Below are 18806 nucleotides of genomic sequence, written 5' to 3' on the forward strand. Positions count from 1 at the left end.
ACAATTTAATAGTAAAATTTGATTATTTACAATGTTAACATTCATTTTAGTAGAATGGGTAGACTCGCCCCATACGAGAGATTTGTCAGCAGTTCTATAAAAATATACAGTAACAGCATAACTGTTAATATTTTCTAAAATTGATTTCACAGCTTTAAAGAGGAATAAATAGCGATTCCGAAACACCTATTAAAAACCTTTTTTCTTTAATATTTACAAAAGTTTGACCACTTGAAAGTTGACAAACTGAAAAAATGGGTAGACTCCCCCCGGTTTACGGTACTAGATTTAACTTTTTTATGTTTTTTAAATTTTTTTTAACAGTCAACTTATACACTCGAAACACCAGAAATTCGCTATGTTGTAATAAAAAATAGTGGGTTCAACTTATACACCGGTATACGGTGCATATATGGATGCACCATATTTAATTTACATGTTAAACTTGTACAATATATGGCAACTTTTTTAAGGTCCATAACTTTCTTTTTTTTATTGTCTGTAAAACTATTTATCGTAATTGTAACTTCTTTTTAATTCAAGGTTATAACTTTGTTAAGAAGAAAAAAGTGGGTCGACCTCCTCTTTCCAGCAATAATACCCCTTCTAATCCCGATGAAGAAGTGGTAAAAAGAGGACCCGGTAGACGAAAGAAGCGAAAACACTGGACTCACCTGCTAAAAGCTTTTACTAAAGCTCATGAGGAAAAGAAACGAAAAGCTGGAGATTCGAGCGAAACAGACGACCCACCGAAACTAATTGTAGAACATAGAGAAAGGCGGGATAAAGAAGACTCTGTGATAAATATTGATGAATCTGATTTTTTAACAATAAAGGAAAAATGTGATAAAGGAGAATCTCGTAAATCTTCGGGGGACAGTACCTCGTCATCCTCCTCAAAAATTCCTTTAGTTGGAAAGAAAAAACTAAAACATACACCTAGTTCAAACATTGTAACTCGAGGGGCTAAACTACCGAATTTTGGATTGTGGCATCATTTGTCTGTTTTTCATTCTAGAAGAGGTAGACCTAGAACGAGACCCATACGTCCATTTCCTATTCCTGGACGAAAGGTTGGTAGACCTCTTGGCAGCACAAAGAAGGCTATCGCTGCAGCTCACTTAAAGGCTAAACGGTTATTAGAATCTGAAGAAAACAGTTCCAGAGATACTGTGGAGGAAAAGGTTTGTAAAAGATTGATGTTTTAAAATTTTATTTATTTTTATGTTACTGCCATGAGTCTTAAGTCATATTATACCTGAGAATGGCTAGTAAAAATACAGTTCAAGCATGCGTTTTTATTAATCAGGCATATGTTTACATTCATATGTTTTCATTAATATGATTCAAAAACTATGTTTGTGTAAATAAAAGTTTCATCTGGGCATGTATTTTGTGATTTCATATCTCGAGCAGGGCGGGGAAAATATTAATATTTTTCAAGGACTGGTTACTGCTATATTGTTATCGGTATCTCCACCTCTCATGTGAACCTACGAAGCATTATATAAATACCATTTGCCTATTTATTAAGTCACTAATTCTTTTTTTAGTAAATATTATTTATGCTTGTCTACACTTTCTGGATTCCCCTTGTATTTTTGCACTTCCCTACCATAATAGAAGATACACTTTCAGTTTTTGACATATTTCTATATTTCTCAAGAAATGATTTGATAATTATTTTATAACTTTAGAGTTGTTTTTTTAGAACATGCAATTTCTCATAGCTGTCAATAAATTTTAAAGCTTTCAGAGGTTTGATGGATTGACAGTAAATTGCAAATGAAAACAAGTATTTTTGAACACCCTCTGGCAGAAAATATGTCAATAAGCTCGTAATTTGTATTGATTACTTAAATTATTTTCAATAATTGCATAAAATTTTGTAAATTTAGTTTTAATATTTATGAAAAAATTAAAAAAATTTTTTTTTTTAAATATTTTGTTGCGAATTCTATTTAGTAACTACTGAAGAAATCTGATTTGAATATCTTGAAGTTATAAGAGTTTCTAGCAATTTTATTCCACAAATAGTTATTTCATACTAATAAACGAGTTTTGTTAAAAGTTACATCTGCAATGTGGCAGATCATCCCTCATAAAAGTATTTTTTCTTTCACATGTTTTCTTTCCTTATATCATAACATTTAGAAGTGTAGGAATGATTATTGAGCGGTATTATCATTTGTTATTGAATTTTTTCTTTTGATACAAAAGAAAAATTGTGCATATCATTTAGAACTATTATTAAAAAAGTATACAAAACTAGTTAAAAAAATTGCTAGAAACTTTTTAAATTTTCAAGCTATTTAAATTGGATTTTTTTCATTATTTACCAAATACGATTCAAAACATAAGTATGAATTTTTTTTTTCAATGCATGAAAGAATTTCTTTAAATTCTCATATCATGTACAATTTTTATTGCAAGTTTTTAAAATAATAATTTTGTAATTAATTAAAGATTGATTCAAAAATTTTGTTTAAATTTATTGAATATATTTAAAGTTATAGCAAAAGAACATAAGACAAAAAGATAAGTTTTTTTTATAAAAAAAAGTCCATATCTTCATAAGTATTTAAGCTAGGTATATGGAATTTTAGGTAATTTTTGCAAATAACAACCAAAGTAATTGATACAAGTTACAAGCTTATTGTTACATTTTCTGGCTCAGTATGTTGAAAAATACTTATTTTCGCTTTTAATTTATTATAGGTTTCTGACAGCATTCTGAAGTTCTAATTCTAATACTCTGAAAACTTTAAACTTTATTGATAAATATGAAAAAATCGCATGACCTAAACAGCTCAAAGTTATAAAATAATCTTCTAAATATTTCCTCTAAAATTTCAAAAACTGAACTAAATCATTTGACTGTTATCATATAATCAATTGCAGTCACATTGTGGTTGTTAATGGCAACCAGTTGTTTGCATTATTTTGTATAATTGAATTTTTGCATCTTTGAAATTAAACCTATTTCAATTGGTTGCTACTAATAACTGATTGATCAGTGATAAATTAGCAGTAGGCAGGTAAGTGAAATGACATCAGCTTAGACATCTATATTTGGTCATTCGCAGAAACTTACTAAAATTAAGATAGAGTTCTTGAGTTCTTATTTGAAGAGATATTTATTACTTTTAGTGCTTTTAAAATTTATTAATGGCAACGCAAACTTATTAAGCATTTTATTATTATTTTCAAGTTTGACTCAAAAGTAGCTTTTCACAATTGAAAGATAAGCTTATTTGCAGGTAATTTGGCGAAATTTAATAAAAATATCATTGATAGTTGTATTATCAATAAAAATATCATTTATTAAAATAAATTTAATAAAAATATCATTGATAGTTGTATTATCAATAGGTCAATCGTGGAAACTGAAAAGTATTGTTCTTTTGGTTATGTTTTGAATTTTTTTATTAGTACAATTAATTTCTTTATTTTTAGTGTTGTGTATGGAAGTAGTTAAACATAATTTTATTTCTAGGATACCAAACCTCCTGAACAAGTTTCCAAATTGGAAAGCAGTCCTTTAGACTGGTCTGTAGAAGAAGTAGTGAAATATTTACAAAAAACTGAGTGTGCTCCCTTGGCGCCATTAATTAAAGATCAGGTAAGTTCATTCTTATTAAATTTTCAAAGGTATGAATCAGGATTCAAATACTTTAACTTAGAAATTTATTTTAGTTTTAAATGAGCTCATAATTAAAATTATTGAGTCATCGCTTTTTAGTATGACCCTTCTATTAAAACGACCAGTAGACGAAGTCCCGTTTGCTAATCTATACACACAATGTTATTTCAACCACCATTAGAATGTCTGCACCAAAACTATTCAATCCAAAATAGATTTAATTTTATTTTTTTTACCTTTTAATTCCAGAAACAAGTGTCAAACATTTCCTATACAGCATTTTTCTTGCGTAAACCACATGGTACATTTTGATGATTAGCTGTAAGTTTGTTAGGAATTTGTTATTGAGTTCGGAAAAAGTAATAAATACATTTTTATTGTGTTAAATATCATAAAAGTAAACAATTAACCATAAATTAATTTTAAGTAAAAACTTTTGTAACTTGTTTTGAAAAAGTTAGCCGATAATGAGTGAGTCTTAACAATTTTGAATATGCCAATTTATCAGAAAATTTCAACCACTCAAATCTCTTTAGTTGAATTAATTTTAATATTTTGAAATTCAAAATAAACCTGTAATCAAATTGTTTAAACTTTATTTGTAGAGTAATTTTTTAATAACTTTTACACCAACCTCTGCTCCTTGGTTCCACAACTGAAATTACAAAAAACAACTATCACTACCTATATATTCTTTTTTTTTTTAAAAAAATCCTTATCATTTTTCAACAAATGTTCCGGGAAAAAATTGTGCTTTAAGAGGTTAAACAGAAATATATTGTGATTAAGATAATATTAAAATAATTATTTTCCAATTAAAAATTTTCTAAAGCATTTCAACTCATGTATTTTCTTTAGGAAATCGATGGACAAGCATTATTAATGTTAAATCAAGTGAATGTTCAAGAACATCTTCATTTGAAGCCGGAACCGGCAAAAAAGTTTTGTTATTTGGTCAAGCACTTGAAATTGGAATTTTTCACTCATTTTGCACCTTAGATCATCAGTACACAAATATTACATTCTTACTGTGATCAAAAGTATATATTTATATTTTGAAACATATTTTCCAATTTTAAGTTACTAATGTGAGTTTCCAATTTCTGTGGCATTATATTATTTGTTTGTAAAATATATATATTTATTTGGAAGTTGCCAAAATTTGATTTTCTGTTTTTGTAAAAACCGTTGTTGTGTAATAAAATTATAAAAGTGAAACTTTAAACAATTTATTGAACTGAAGTTGTGGTTATAATCAATTTAAGTATTTCAAATTTATGTAGTCAATACAGTAGAGAACCGATTATTCGGAACGATCGGGACCATCGCGATTCCGGATAACTGATTTTTCCGGTTTTCTGAATCGCTACAAAATGCCGTTTTTTTAATGTTTATAAAACGAAACTAAAAAATTATTTTGAAATAGTTTTAGAAATAATAAAAAATGATAAATAATAATACACTTAAGTTTAAATAAGGAAAGAAATTATGAAATAAAAATTATATACAGGCTTATATATGTTATTAATGTTATTATTAACATTAATAACATATATAAGCTATTTGTGCTTATGTGAGATTCGTCTACAAACGGCTTTTGATCCGTCCTCTAAATCAGTTCTTTTGTTAACTCGATACCCCGTACGCTCTGAATAACAAAATGGGCTCAAAATCTTGCAGGAAAAAAATTTTTTTTTAATGGAAGAAAATTCATTTCTGGTTTCGAATTTCATTCCGGTTATCTGATTTCCGGATAAGAGGTTCTGCACTGTACTACCTTTTGAACAAACGCTTTCAGAGTTTGATAACAATTTAATCCACTTTAGTAGCGATTCCTTTTCATTGATAGAACCCTGACTTTATAAATGAAGAACATTTGTGACTATGAACATAATAGCCACAGAAAAATTACAAATTATTTTGCTAGGCAACTAAATTTTTCATATTAGACTTAAAATTCATAGGTCTAGGGCGACATCTAGTCTTGTTCTGAATTTATTTTTTGGTGTAGGTATAATCTGAAAATTTTTTTTAATGAAAATAAGCTTACTCAAGCTGCGTAGCCAAATTATTCAACAAAAAATAAGCGCCTTTTAAGCACTCAAAAAATATTTTTAAACACTTCAAAAAAATATCATAGCTAGGCAGAGTTGGAAAGTTTTTGACAATCGACGGTTTTATTTTGTTTTAATCGTCATGTCAAAAAAAAAAACCTTTTGGCATTGTTCTTGACAATTGTCAAAAATCATGAAATTTTGAATCATGTGAAACGAATGACGTTTTCATACGCTATTGACCGACTATAAGTCGAAATAGATTGGGGTTGAATTAATTATGAAAACGTTGAGCAGAACAATGTGAACTGTGTCTTTTTGCATAATTCGAAGCGAAAATCAACATAGTAAAAGAAAAATCTTATTTTGAAAAATGGAAAATTAAGCACTTTTTAAAAACACCCAATGAAAAAAGCACCTTTAAGGGCTTTTAAAAAACGAAAATAAGCACCTTTAAGCACTTTTTAAAAACGCTACGCACCCTGTGACTTATGGTTGAGGTACTGTAGTTAATCTGAATTGAAAAGTTAGATGGGAAATACTGACGTTTTTTTTTTTAATAAATGACTTCTTTCACATATTTTTTTAAAAAAATATCCTTTTTTTTTTCTTTTAAAATTGCCACGTTTCTTTAACTGGTATTTTATTTAAATAATTTTATTAACATTACTAAAATATTTAATAAATTAGCGATTATTGTTCGGACATAAATATTGGGTCATTCAGAAAGTTTTATTATCTTTCTAAAAGTAAGTAGCATAAATCCACGTTTATAAAATTTTTGTTCTTTGCTGACACAAAAACTGATCCAGATGATTTTTGTCCTCATTTAAAGTTAAAGTTTTACCATCTAAATATATTTGTAGAGATTGAAACAAATATTGTAAACAACCCATTTCTTGTCCCCAGTAATGATTAACTTCAAAAATGGTTAATTTTCTTGATGCTTGGTAAGCATCAACGTGATGGCATAAATTTCCATTAGAAACCAATAAGTTGAACTTTGAGATTAAACCTAGGCATTTTAAATTATCATGAACAGTTAAATTTGATAAATTTATTTTTTTGGTTTGGATCAGTTAATGCCTTTATTGTGTCTCAATAGCATCAACTGGCCTTCCAGAACATGGGGCACCTTGTCAAAATTGCTCGCCAGATTTAGAAAACTATATGTGGCACTGACACACTGTTAATCCATCTTCTACACTTACATCGGATAATTATTTTTCTTACTTGAACAGCATTTTTACCTTTATGATAATAAATAGATAAAATTTGCCAAAAATGCTGCTTTTAAATAGCATATTTGAAAGGGCATCAATTGAAAACTACTGTGTAGAAATAAATTGAAGGTTTTCAACAGCAAGACTTGCTATATCAGCTGTAAAAATAGATAATGATTATATGGCTGAAGTGTGAAGTTGGCTGTAAAAGAATTAAATTTTCTGTGGAGTAAATATTAAATTACTTTCCGAGCAATAAAATCGAACTACAGGTTTCAAAAATTATGGGGTTAAAAGAAGCTATCTAGAAACCCTAACGATTCTACGATAGAACTCTTGGGTTCCACAGTACACTTTTAGCTCTCTTAAATAGGCAAACTAAAGTAATGAACGTAAGCAAAGAATATCCTCCGTTGTGTAAATTTTTTTATTAAAAACAAGTGAAACCAGTAAATAGAACATTTTTAAACTAGTTTTTACTTGTGATCTAATATAATTCANCTAATAATTACTTTAAACTAACTAATTAAAACTGTACTTTTAAGTACCACCTTAATTAATTAGTTCTAACAAAATAAATTTCGCACTGGGGAGATTTTTTTCTTGTATATTCTTTAGTTATCAATATGGTAGCTAAAAAAAAATATATTTATGAAAAAATTTTCAGTAGTTCAAAATGCAGTAGATAAAGGGTTAAACTAGTTTTTACTTGTGATCTAATATAATTCAGCTATGAATAAAAATGGAGGGTACAGTTTACCTTAGAATTTATTTTGCTGGTAGCAGCAAGCCAAAACAGAAAGATTTGTGTCCCAATGATAAATTATAATTTAATGAAATACTGAAATTTACAAAAACTTTTAATTTATACTGGATATTTAAGCAAATATATGCCAATATTTAAATACTCTTCTGTAAATGTTTAAAAATCTAAGTGCTGAATTTTTTTTTTTTACTTCCACCTCTCACACAAAAATGTGAAAGTGAATTAGTTTTACTAACAGTTTGTTTTTCTGTGTAAATAACAAAAAAAAAAATTATTTTATTATGAAAAATAGAAAAGAAGAGATTAAAGGTAATCAGTATTTTTTTTTTAAGTAGTATAAAGTAAAATTTATTGACACATACTTTTACAACATGTACAGATTAAAACGTAACACAATTTTATACCACAAAAGTATGTAGTCTTTGTTCAGTAACAGTATCTACAAGGCAAAATAACAATGATTATGTCAATAAAAGCGTCGAAATGATTAGTATTAAAAAGAATGCATTTTAACAATATGATTTAAGAGGATGTCACAAATGAGACATTTATACAGGCGGTTGAGTGACGACGGTGGAGAAAAATGGTAGGCTTAAAACATCTAAAGAAGCTTTGAAACCCGAAAAGGAAATCTATACAAATGAAAATTTCTAACCCATTAAACTTCTTCAGCTGAAGGGAGCCAAAATGCCTGAAATAAATAGGTATAAAGTAAATAATTGTTTTTGTAAGACTCATAACTAGAAAAGTTAGATAGGCCCTTATAAATTTAAATTAAGTTGGGAAACTAACAATACACAGGTTTAGCACAAATGAATCGGATTCTAATTTAGAAACTATTAGTAAACACATTAAAATAAATAATACACAAAATACAAAAAGGCTTTAACAGCTTAAGAATTTTTGAAGCAAATTAAAAAAAAAATTTGCAAACAACTATAAAATTTGTTTGTCTAAAGATAATTCCATGCAAAAAAAATATTAATTATTTTATTTAATAATAGAGGAAAAATTTTGAATTATAAGGTAAACAATATTTTATATTATTTTAAATATCTAATTTTACATGGCAAAATACAAAATTTGAGAAAAATTGGTTGAATAGTTCTTGAGAAAAGTCGTAAATTTAAAATTCAATTTTTCAGGAACTATTTTACCAATTTCACTCAAATTTCATAATTTAAAATTAGATACTTTAAAATGATGTGAAAAATTGTATGCCTTACAATAAAGAATTTTTTGACTATTAAATAAAATAAAAAAAAATAATAATAAATATCTACTACAATTTATAGTTTGCATGGAATTATCTTTAGACAAACGAATTTTATATTTGTGTGCAAAAAGTAAAATTAACATTAAGGGGTTTAAACTTTGTATCGTATGGTATTACCCAGATTGTGGCTACCCCCTAAATTTGGGAAATCAGAATCCTTTGGAAAAAAAAAGAGATGCGTTTATTCAGAGAAAGTACGCTTTTGTGTCTGATTTCGTTAACTTAAAATATCGTCTGCACTAATTATTTAGCATACTTGAGATCACCCCCTTCGAACCATTAAGAATTAGTCCTAGAATGTGGAGATCTGATCATTAAATCATAAGTTATTCAGGGTGGTGTTTTTGTGCACTGTACATTTCAGTGTTCATGTTTATGATTGCTGACTGTATTAATATTAGTTTTCAATTATTTTTCCCCAAGTGGGAAAAAAACTTCAATCTTTTTTCTATTCAGCTTTATCTTCAGTGTTTTTTATTTTTATTTATAAGGGGTCCATCCCCTACACTCTCCAAACCTCGGTACTGCTTTCGCAGTTCGTGCTCACTCATAAGATATCTTTGTATTTTAGTCTATCTTTGTATGTTTGCTGATTCTCTTTTTAAAATGAAATTCTTAGAAAAGGAAAGAAACATATAAATCCTATGAAACTTTCTTTTTTATAAATACTTTGGTACTATTACATTAATGTGGGCCGTAAATATCTAATACCACAGTACTGCATATGGTATCTACTACCACAATACCTGCAATTAATTAAGCATCACTGGGGTGTCCCTAATAGTTTGGTGATTTATTTATGGTTTTTCGTATAACTATATATAATAACTTGCTCACTAGGAAGTACAAATTGCATTCGTTTTTTAATCTGATTTCATATCTTAAAATACTGTTTGCACTTATTATTTAGCATATTTGAGGTTATCCCTTCGAACTATTAAGATAGACTACAAGAGTGTGAAGATATGATCAAAAGTTAATCAGGCTGGTCAATTTTAATTTTTTTTTATGCACTATACAATATTTGTATCATATTAAAAAATTGATATCTTTTTAATAATTCCAATGAATCAGAATTTTTTTTATCTAAATGCCAGGACACAAAATTTGTTGACAATGAAGCTTTTCACTCTACAGATACATTTCACTAATTTATATCCCACTTAACTTTTTCAATTATCATTAGGTATGTTAACAGAAATCCTTCGACAAGGCAGCGGGCACAGCAAGGCATGGATGCAGAGTATCTGCAAATTATTTGTCATCTCAGATTTAAAAAACAAGCCTAAAATATAACTGAGAGGAGAAACAGTAAAATAATTTTTAATCTAATAACTATCCGTTTCAGGTTCTTAATAAAATTTGTTTGCTAATCTGCAGATATTATGAGCTAAAGAAAGTGATGATGATTGAAAATTCTAAATAATGTTTTAATCAACTGAAATTTTGAAAAAGAAAATTTAAAAAAATAAAAATTTTTTAATTTTTGAAAATTCTAATTACTTGTTTATAGACTGTATTAGAAATTATTCCATTTTTAAAATTTCAAATATTCCATTCATATAAAAGGTATAAAAATGTTTTAATTAAAAGGACAAATTTATTGAGCCCAATTTTTATCTACCTTATGTGTGTTGATTTTGCTGTACACATGTTAGATTAAACCTAATTTTTATAGTTATAGTCTCTTTTTAATTAGGTTAAGGTCACAGACAAATTTGAATTATGAAAATTGTGTTGCAGACTGATTCTACAACCAGGTGTATAGGTCAAAAAGAAAAGGATATCTCTGACAATTCTCAGCTCTGCTTTAGGGCATAGAAGGTCATATAAAAATGGATTATTTTTTTTAAATAAATCTTCTTTCATTAACGAAACCATTAATAAGTAGACGACACACAGTTTTTTAAAAATAGCATTTAGAATAAATGGTACCTAGGTCTAACATATTTACAACTTGATTCTAAACAAAGTAACAACTGCAATTATTAGTTTAAAAAATAAAAGCAAATTTTGTAAATAATGAGAAAAAATTTTTTTATAAGCAATTTTAATTTTTATTAGCAATTTCTACAGATTAATAACACTTTGTAGAAATATTACCATATTTGTGCATGCTGAAGCAAGTAGCATATATTTTGGGTTGAACTGAACACATTGCACTGGCCCCGTGTGGTCGCAGTTTAATTCGGCAGTTTTCAGGCCTGTTTCAGCACTCCACACATGAATACGACCATCTGTAGACCCTAAATACAAAATTTTTTATCAATGTTACCAATAGTTTAATATTAAATAAAAGTGTTGATACAGTGAAACCTCTCTGGAGCAACCACTCTCTGCTCCACAGTAAAATGGTTGTTAATGGAGGTTGGTCCTTATTAGAGGTTACCTTTATTGACTTCAAAATGTTATCGAAGATGAATGATTTTTAGCAAAATAATTTTAATTTTAGTCAGTGTCATTTTCTTGATAGAGAAATGGCACTTGTGTTGGCATCATTAAAAACCGGATCAGTAATGAAAAAGACTGAGAAAAATAATAAGGGAAAGTTAAAATGAAATCCTTTTTATATCGGTATGGAGGTAACAAATTTTACTAAAATATATAAAGTCAGCTAAGATTGTATTATATGTATATTAAATAATTTAAAAAGGTGAAACTATGTTTAATACATAAAAATACTAACAGATTTTGAAGCCTTTACCCATTCAACCAGATTGACTGCAAGCCTAATTTTTCTTTCTTTCTTATAACTCTTTTTAAAATCTATGAACATAATTTCTAAAAAAAAAAAAAAAAAAAATAAAAAAAAAAAATNAAAAAAAAAAAAAAAAAAAAAAACTGATGTATTGATTTTATTGAAATTTCCACACTTCTTCTAGACAGAAAGGTTTTTATTTTCTTCGAGCACAATCAATTTTACAGAAACTAATATTTCTTTTTGCATAAAGCTCAACTAAACAATCGAATTTCAATTTAAATGTTTAGTTAAGTTTTTTTTTTAATTCTTCATTGTCAAAGTCAGGCAGTTCCATCCTATACATGTGCTACATTTCATTAGGATTGGTGTATTTGTTTTTGAGAAATTGAGCTCATTACAAAAATACTTTTTTTCAAGGGAATACTTATTTTAACTCCTTCAGAAAAGAATGCATTTTAAATTTAAATCATGCTTAATACTTACCACTAAACACAAATTGAGAATCTGGACTGAATGATGCTTCTAATGGCAATCCTTTATTGTTTATGTGACCCTTTAAAAAAAAAAAAAAGACTAAATTTTAGAGTTGATTGCAGATAAATCTTTTTTTAATACAAAATTGCTGCAATAACACTGAAATCTATGCTTTTTATGCACATACATATTTTTTTTTTATTACTCAACCTTCAACAAATTTATGAATAAATGAAAATATTTGCAAAAAGAAATTGTTTAATCTTTTACTTACAGCTTATATAACAGGTGTTTCAAAAAAGTGCATCATTCAAAGTAAATTAAATGCATCAAATATAAATATTTTAAAAAAACAGGAACATAATTTTAAAAATGAAGAAAAGTGGGGAAGCACACAAATAAAAAATAAAATAAAATAAATCAAGAACATTATTTTCTGTACAGACAATCTACCAATAACATTTCAGTTTAAATGCTATTTCGTAGGTGGATTATAATTTAGACAAATATAATAATTAATTATGCAGAAGAAAATTTTGATATGTAACTTTATAAAGTAAATAACAAAATACTGATATCACTTAATTGGAAATTTTTCAAATTAAACAATTAAATTTTCTATTATTTCTTATTAAATATTAATTTCTTAATACACATCTTAAACCAACCAAAAAAAAAATTATAAATTTATTAAGCACTAGAAGATGAAGGGATAGGAAATGTAGTAGTACTCTCAAATTCATATTGTCTTAGAAAAATAGCTTTAGAAAAACAAAGATTTAATTTAATAAATCATGAAGCTAATAATTTGAGTAGAAAAGATTAAGTAGCAAAACAGGACATAAGAACATTAGTTAAAAAGGTAAAATGAAAACACCTGACCTCAATAATTACCAAGGAATGATTGCCAAAATGCAATTTTGAAAAATTCCCCTAAGCTTTATCTTTTGGAATAAATAGATTTAAAGTTTTTAAATAATTTTTATGGTATTCTTGGCCGTACACAAAAGATAACCTAAAATTTTGAGGGGAAGAAATGAAAAAAAAAAAAATTTTTAGATTTATAGAAAAGGAGAAGTTTCAGATTCAAATTTTCATGATTTGACTTATATATTATTTAGCCCCTTAAAATGAAGATTTCTATTTAGATTAAGTTTTGATATTAAAAAAGAAAAATTTCTCAGATTTAATCTGAAAATTTTGCCCTGATATTGTATAAATTTTACAATCAGTTGTTTAACAAAAAGATTTCTATGCAATAGGTAAAAATGAAACTGTCTAACATAATGGACCTTAATAAATCCAAAATGAAACCTACATTATAAAAATTTTGATCTTAGTAGTATTTTAAGTATGAGAAAAATGATAATTTTGTCTAATTAATTCAAATTCTTAATTTCTTCTTCAATGATTTGACAATCAGAGTTGGGCTTTAGCATTCTCAAGTTTCCCTTTCCAGGTTAATTTTCTTCTGCCTAACATTTTTTATTTCCTGTTTTAGACCAAAAGGTCTTAAAACTAATTTCACTATTTAAAATTACATTATTACATTGAAAAGTATTTAAATAAAGTGATCTTTTCACTTATAAACCTCTTTGAAATATATTTAGGCAATATCACTATTTTACAATTTAGTAATAAAAATAATCCCTTTTAAGAATTGAAAGCGAAATACATACTGTAAATGCCTGAAGTGGCGTTCCCTGAAAGGCATCTATTAAATGAATGACTTGACCATTGGTAGAAATAAGAATTGTTTTCCCATCAGGACTGAACTTTAAACCTGTCCAGTCACAACCTTTATCTTGAGGTAGTTTGAATGTGTTGAATGGTCCCTGAGAAATAAATGCAGTTTCTTACAAATGTTAGAAGACTAATAATGTTAATAAAGGAGGCTTATTAATATTATTTTATATACTCACTTTATCAAATGATTTTAAATCATATAACTTGACCAATTCAGAATTAAGTCCCACTGCAAAAATTAATCCTTCTGGATCAAAATTTACAACAGATTTGTGACCATTTAAATGCATCACACCCTGAAAAAAAAGTTAAAAATTAGCAACTAACAAGACAGTCTTAAAAATGCAAATCAGACTCTTTTTACCATTGGAATAAAATACTAATAGCCTAAGTTGAAAATTAATTAATAAAGGATCTTAAGTCACACAAGTAAGGACATTTTATGTTTATACATTTCTTTATTTAAATCTTTCTGTTACAAATAATGCACCAGAAAACATAACATAGTTACATATTAAACTCTTACTGATTAAGTTATTTTTAAAAAAAATTTAAACAAACAATAGAATATAAAATTTAATTAAAGCTACAAATGGCATTATGTTTAAAAGATAAAGTATTTATTATATACACTGGAAAATAGTAAACATGAATGAAAAATATAACAAATTCATAAATCAAATCTTAAAAGTTAGTTTGTTAAGATCAAAATAAAGTCAAGGGTCTTAAAATCAATTTTAAAAAGAAAACCAAGTCTCTAATAATTCTCTATTTGTAATGACATTAATTTATGTCATACAACACAGATCATACAAAACTAAATAAATATACTCATACATTAAAGGTCATTTTCAAAACAGAAAGTGAATTTTACACCTTATTTAAAAAAAAGTGATTCTTACATAAAAAGAAACTTATTTAAATGTTTAATTGAAATGTTTCTGAGCAAACATTTCTATCACAGAGAAAGTCAAGAATAAAATAAATCAATGACTAGTTTTATATCTTCATAAAATTGCTAATTTTAAAGAAACACATGCTGATATGTACACAGCGTATATATATTGATTTAGTTTTTTAAAAATGATTTTAAAACTAATTTTGTCAAAATTAGATGGCAATAAAAAGGTTCACATTAGCTACAACAGTCGATAAATTGCTTGCAGAATGTTTTTCATTTTATCTAAGTCTCCTTAGTGGTTTTGAACAGAGTTAAAAGGACCGAACCCTGGCCCCTCCAGACCAGAGTCCGATTCATTCTTTAACCACTAAACTCTTTCTTGATAACACAATTACTCGAGTCAAAGTTGTTATTGAAAGAATTACTGCGTTAAAATTGTTTCTGCTAACTTAATTCAAGATATTGTTAGTAGAGAAAATTTTTTTATACTTGGCAATTTGGAGATCTTAAATCCCAGACTCTTATGGTTGAATCTAATGAACTTGACATGAACAAATCTTCAACTGGTGACATACTTAATGAAACAACTCTAAAAAATAATAAATTGTTAAGATATGTATCAAAGACCATTAAAGAAATTATTGCAAATAAAATGTTAACAAACTACAGTTCAACAATTGTTTACAACAGTAATTGTTTATAAAATAATATCTGCTATGTCAGATATCACTATTTTCAGTATTTCTCGATTTATTAAGGAAGATATCTCTATTTGTTCTACAGAATATTAAAATTTACAGATTTTTTAGGTAATATTGTATGTTTGATCTTTTTTCTATTTTAAACTCGAACTGCTGCCTAAGATTACAGAAATAGTTATTCATATTATCTAATAGCAGTTTAGAAGTAAGGATAATAAATAATATAATAGATATTAATAATAGATTCATGATAAAGAAACTATATATTTTTATCATTTCTACTATGTTTAATAATTGATTAATATACATAGAAATTATTGAGCAACAAGGCAGCATATAGGTACTATGTCAAACTGAGTTTAGACTCAACAATTAAATTATCAAGCAAATACACATATTGGAATCACAATATTCAATTACATTTATTTTCTCTTTTAAAAACATTTTTTATTAATTTTTGTCAACAAGTCAGTAAAAAAAAATATTTTTATAATATAACAAAAACTATTTATTTTAACTAACAAATAAATTTTTATGTTTTGAAAGACACTTTTATTTAGAGTTATTTATATGTTTAAGCAGCATGAATATATAACAAAACATTGCCAAAAGTATAAATGACAATTTAGGAATTTAAATGATAAATTAATTAATAGATATATTACAATTAATTAGTACTTCTGTTTAATAATAAATTGAATAGTGTTATACATTAATTTATTAGTCAATTAGTAAAATAACTTATAAATCAAAATCTAATGATAAAAACAGGAATGTAATTGCAATCAAGATTTTTATTAATTTATCTGTACAATTAGCACTAATAAATCAAAATATAAGAAAGAACAATATAAAACAATAAAGTGTCTATAGCCATACAATAGTATGTTAGTATGCCTGATTTTGGAATGCAGCAAAATGAAATCCCGGTAATAGCCAAATTTTCAGCTAAGTGTTTCATGAGTATACAAATATAGAAATACTAAGATATTTTTCTTTGCTCGAATGAAATTATTTATTAGTCAAAGAAAGAACAAGCTCACATTTTGTGTTATAAATAGATAGAAATATGAATAATAAAAGATAAAAAAATTAAAAATCTCACTTTTTTGTATGACCTTGGTAATATCTGATGTATTTATTGTCATGAAGTGAGAGATAACGTAAAGTATCTGCAATACAAATACAATAAATGAGTATAAAAATAAACAGATTTTAATAAATAAATACAATCAAAGTTATTTAATGTTTTAAAATTCAAAGACATTACCATCTACTTTAGTTGAACTATGAATCGCTGTATTAGCAGCATGAGTGTAACGGATTAAATCAACACCATACTTTTTACTGTGCAAAGTTCTTTTGTGCCTGGAATATTATAAAACATTGTCATTAATATATTGCATGATAATACAGTATATACCTCAGAATAACACTTCACAGATAATATAAACAGTATATTATAAAATAATAGGAAAATGTGGAAATAGGAATATCATGTGAAGAATCAATGCCAATAATGACAGCTCAAAAAGGGTTCAGGTCAAGTTTGTAAAAGTTTAGTCCAGTCAGCCACCCAAAGTAAGAAATACATTATAAGTGGCTAAGTTTAGTTATACCCTTTGAGTTGGTTCTTTCTGTAATTTTTTTTCCTTCACTTTCTTGCATGCCACCGTTCAGAAACAACAAAAACTTGACAACTTGCGGAGTACTGATACATAATTTTTTTAATATTAATAAAAGTATATAAAATGAAAACTAATGCAATGGCATAAAGTAGTCAGATTTATAATAATACTTCTATAGATTTAATCAATTTTATAATTTTTTTGCTTTTTAATACAAAAAAAAAAAATGAAATTAACAGATCTAAGATTTGTGATTTTTAGGTATTTGCATTTATTTTACAGTTGTTTATGTTAAGATTTTTCTTATTTGGGCAAGACATTTTCAACTTTTACCACATCAATGATTGATATTATAAGCCAAATGTATTGTTCAATAAGATAGATATTTATTAAGAGTTCAGTTTTACTTATAACATAACTTAATTGAGAATAATATTTCATGGTTACAAAAATAATTCAATAGTAACATCAGACTTTCTCTCTTAATTATGAGAATTATAATAGATTTCTTCAGTTTTTTTTATTAACTCAATAAATAACTGAAAGAAGAAAAAAAAAAACATATGAAATCAATTGACCTGACCGAAAATAGCCATTATATACCCATTTTCCTTTATGTATCAATACTTTAACATTTATAATTATAACCAGTTATGATATATTATCACTCCTTTATAACAGATCCTTAGTTTTTATTACAAACATTTAACTTTAAAAATTCCTTAATAACAAATTTATTTATTTTCCTCCATTTTTTTATTTTTTAGCGCGAACAATAAAAATGTTTACTAATCTGGAAACTTATTGCCGATAATGAATCTTTCGAGGGGATCATGCAAGAAACTTAAATTAAAAAACTAACCCGTATTAAATTCTATATATTATACAGTAAATTACAAAGTACTATCTCACGAAATGAAGTGTAATTGTATGCTTAAAAAAATTGACTTCAGAGAATTCATCAATTTAGTTTTCGAGAATATAAATCGCTCTTTCATCTTCGAATTAATAAATAAAAATATTAAAATAAAGAAACTCGTTAACTATGGAAACATTTCATTTTAAGAAACGCTTGATAATGATAAAAGTTAGTTTTGAATTGAAATTAAACCATTTGTATTTCCATGCGAATTCGAGGAATTCATGTTTTCAAGGTTACACCCCTTTTTATTGTTTACATCGGCGCCATTTTGAAAATGAAAACCCGGGAACAGTGTTTGTTTTTGAAGCATGATTGTTTAGTTATTGTTAAGTTTAATAGACTTCGTAATTCCCATGAATATGTATTTCACTTACGTTCCTCTTTCGCAATCATAAATTACTATTGATTCATCATCACTACTCGATATCAAAGTTTCGCCATTCTGTGAAAAGTCTATGCTATTTATTCGATCTGTGTTTTCCCTAAATACTTTAGCTACTTTAAAACTTCGCACTACGGGATCTATTAACTTCATTATGTGCATTTCAACCTATTCTTGATTTATCTTTCATTAATCTGCAGGTTTATTATGAATTAACCATTTCATATTTATTTGAAACAATTTCAGAGACCAATTTATAAAACTCAATGGACGAAATACGATTATGATTCCAAACTTCGCCGATAATGGCGCGAAACCTCACTGTTTATATTCCATTTTTTTATTTCTTTATTTTTTTAAATTTTTTGCTTAAAATCTTCCACATTTCA

The 18806-nt window shown here is 26.6% G+C and overlaps 2 protein-coding genes across 2 annotated transcripts in view; one reads left to right on the top strand and one right to left on the bottom strand.

Annotated features, from left to right (window-relative positions):
- The window catches only part of LOC107438761 (scm-like with four MBT domains protein 2), a 28502-nt gene extending 23722 nt beyond the window's left edge, over nucleotides 1–4780 (top strand). Inside the window, 3 exon segments of the mRNA XM_071177828.1 lie at nucleotides 544–1184; nucleotides 3497–3622; nucleotides 4502–4780. Coding sequence (XP_071033929.1) covers nucleotides 544–1184; nucleotides 3497–3622; nucleotides 4502–4642 — 908 coding nt within the window. The 3' untranslated portion in view covers nucleotides 4643–4780.
- Nucleotides 4781–8005: 3225 nt separating this feature from the next.
- On the bottom strand, nucleotides 8006–18759 carry LOC107438767 (WD repeat domain 82). The gene is made up of 9 exons (XM_016051128.4): nucleotides 18410–18759; nucleotides 16756–16853; nucleotides 16591–16657; nucleotides 15274–15373; nucleotides 14060–14179; nucleotides 13817–13972; nucleotides 12147–12216; nucleotides 11066–11208; nucleotides 8006–8377 (listed from the first exon to the last, which is right to left on the bottom strand). Exons 1-9 carry the CDS (start codon nucleotides 18577–18579, stop codon nucleotides 8345–8347), a joined length of 957 nt encoding a protein of 318 aa, XP_015906614.1. The 5' UTR covers nucleotides 18580–18759; the 3' UTR covers nucleotides 8006–8344.
- Between the last annotated feature and the right edge of the window lie 47 nt (nucleotides 18760–18806).

This window comes from Parasteatoda tepidariorum, chromosome 2, assembly GCF_043381705.1.
Source record: "Parasteatoda tepidariorum isolate YZ-2023 chromosome 2, CAS_Ptep_4.0, whole genome shotgun sequence".
NCBI lineage: Eukaryota > Metazoa > Arthropoda > Arachnida > Araneae > Theridiidae > Parasteatoda > Parasteatoda tepidariorum.

Coding starts and splice junctions, on each gene's coding strand:
- LOC107438767 (XM_016051128.4), bottom strand. CDS start 18,579: ATGCACATAATGAAGTTAATAGATCCCGTAGTGCGAAGTTTTAAAGTA. Junction 16,658..16,755: donor TAGTTCAACTAAAGTAGATG/GTAATGTCTTTG, acceptor TTTGTATTGCAG/ATACTTTACGTTATCTCTCA. Junction 14,180..15,273: donor TAAGATCTCCAAATTGCCAA/GTATAAAAAAAT, acceptor CTTTTTTTTCAG/GGTGTGATGCATTTAAATGG.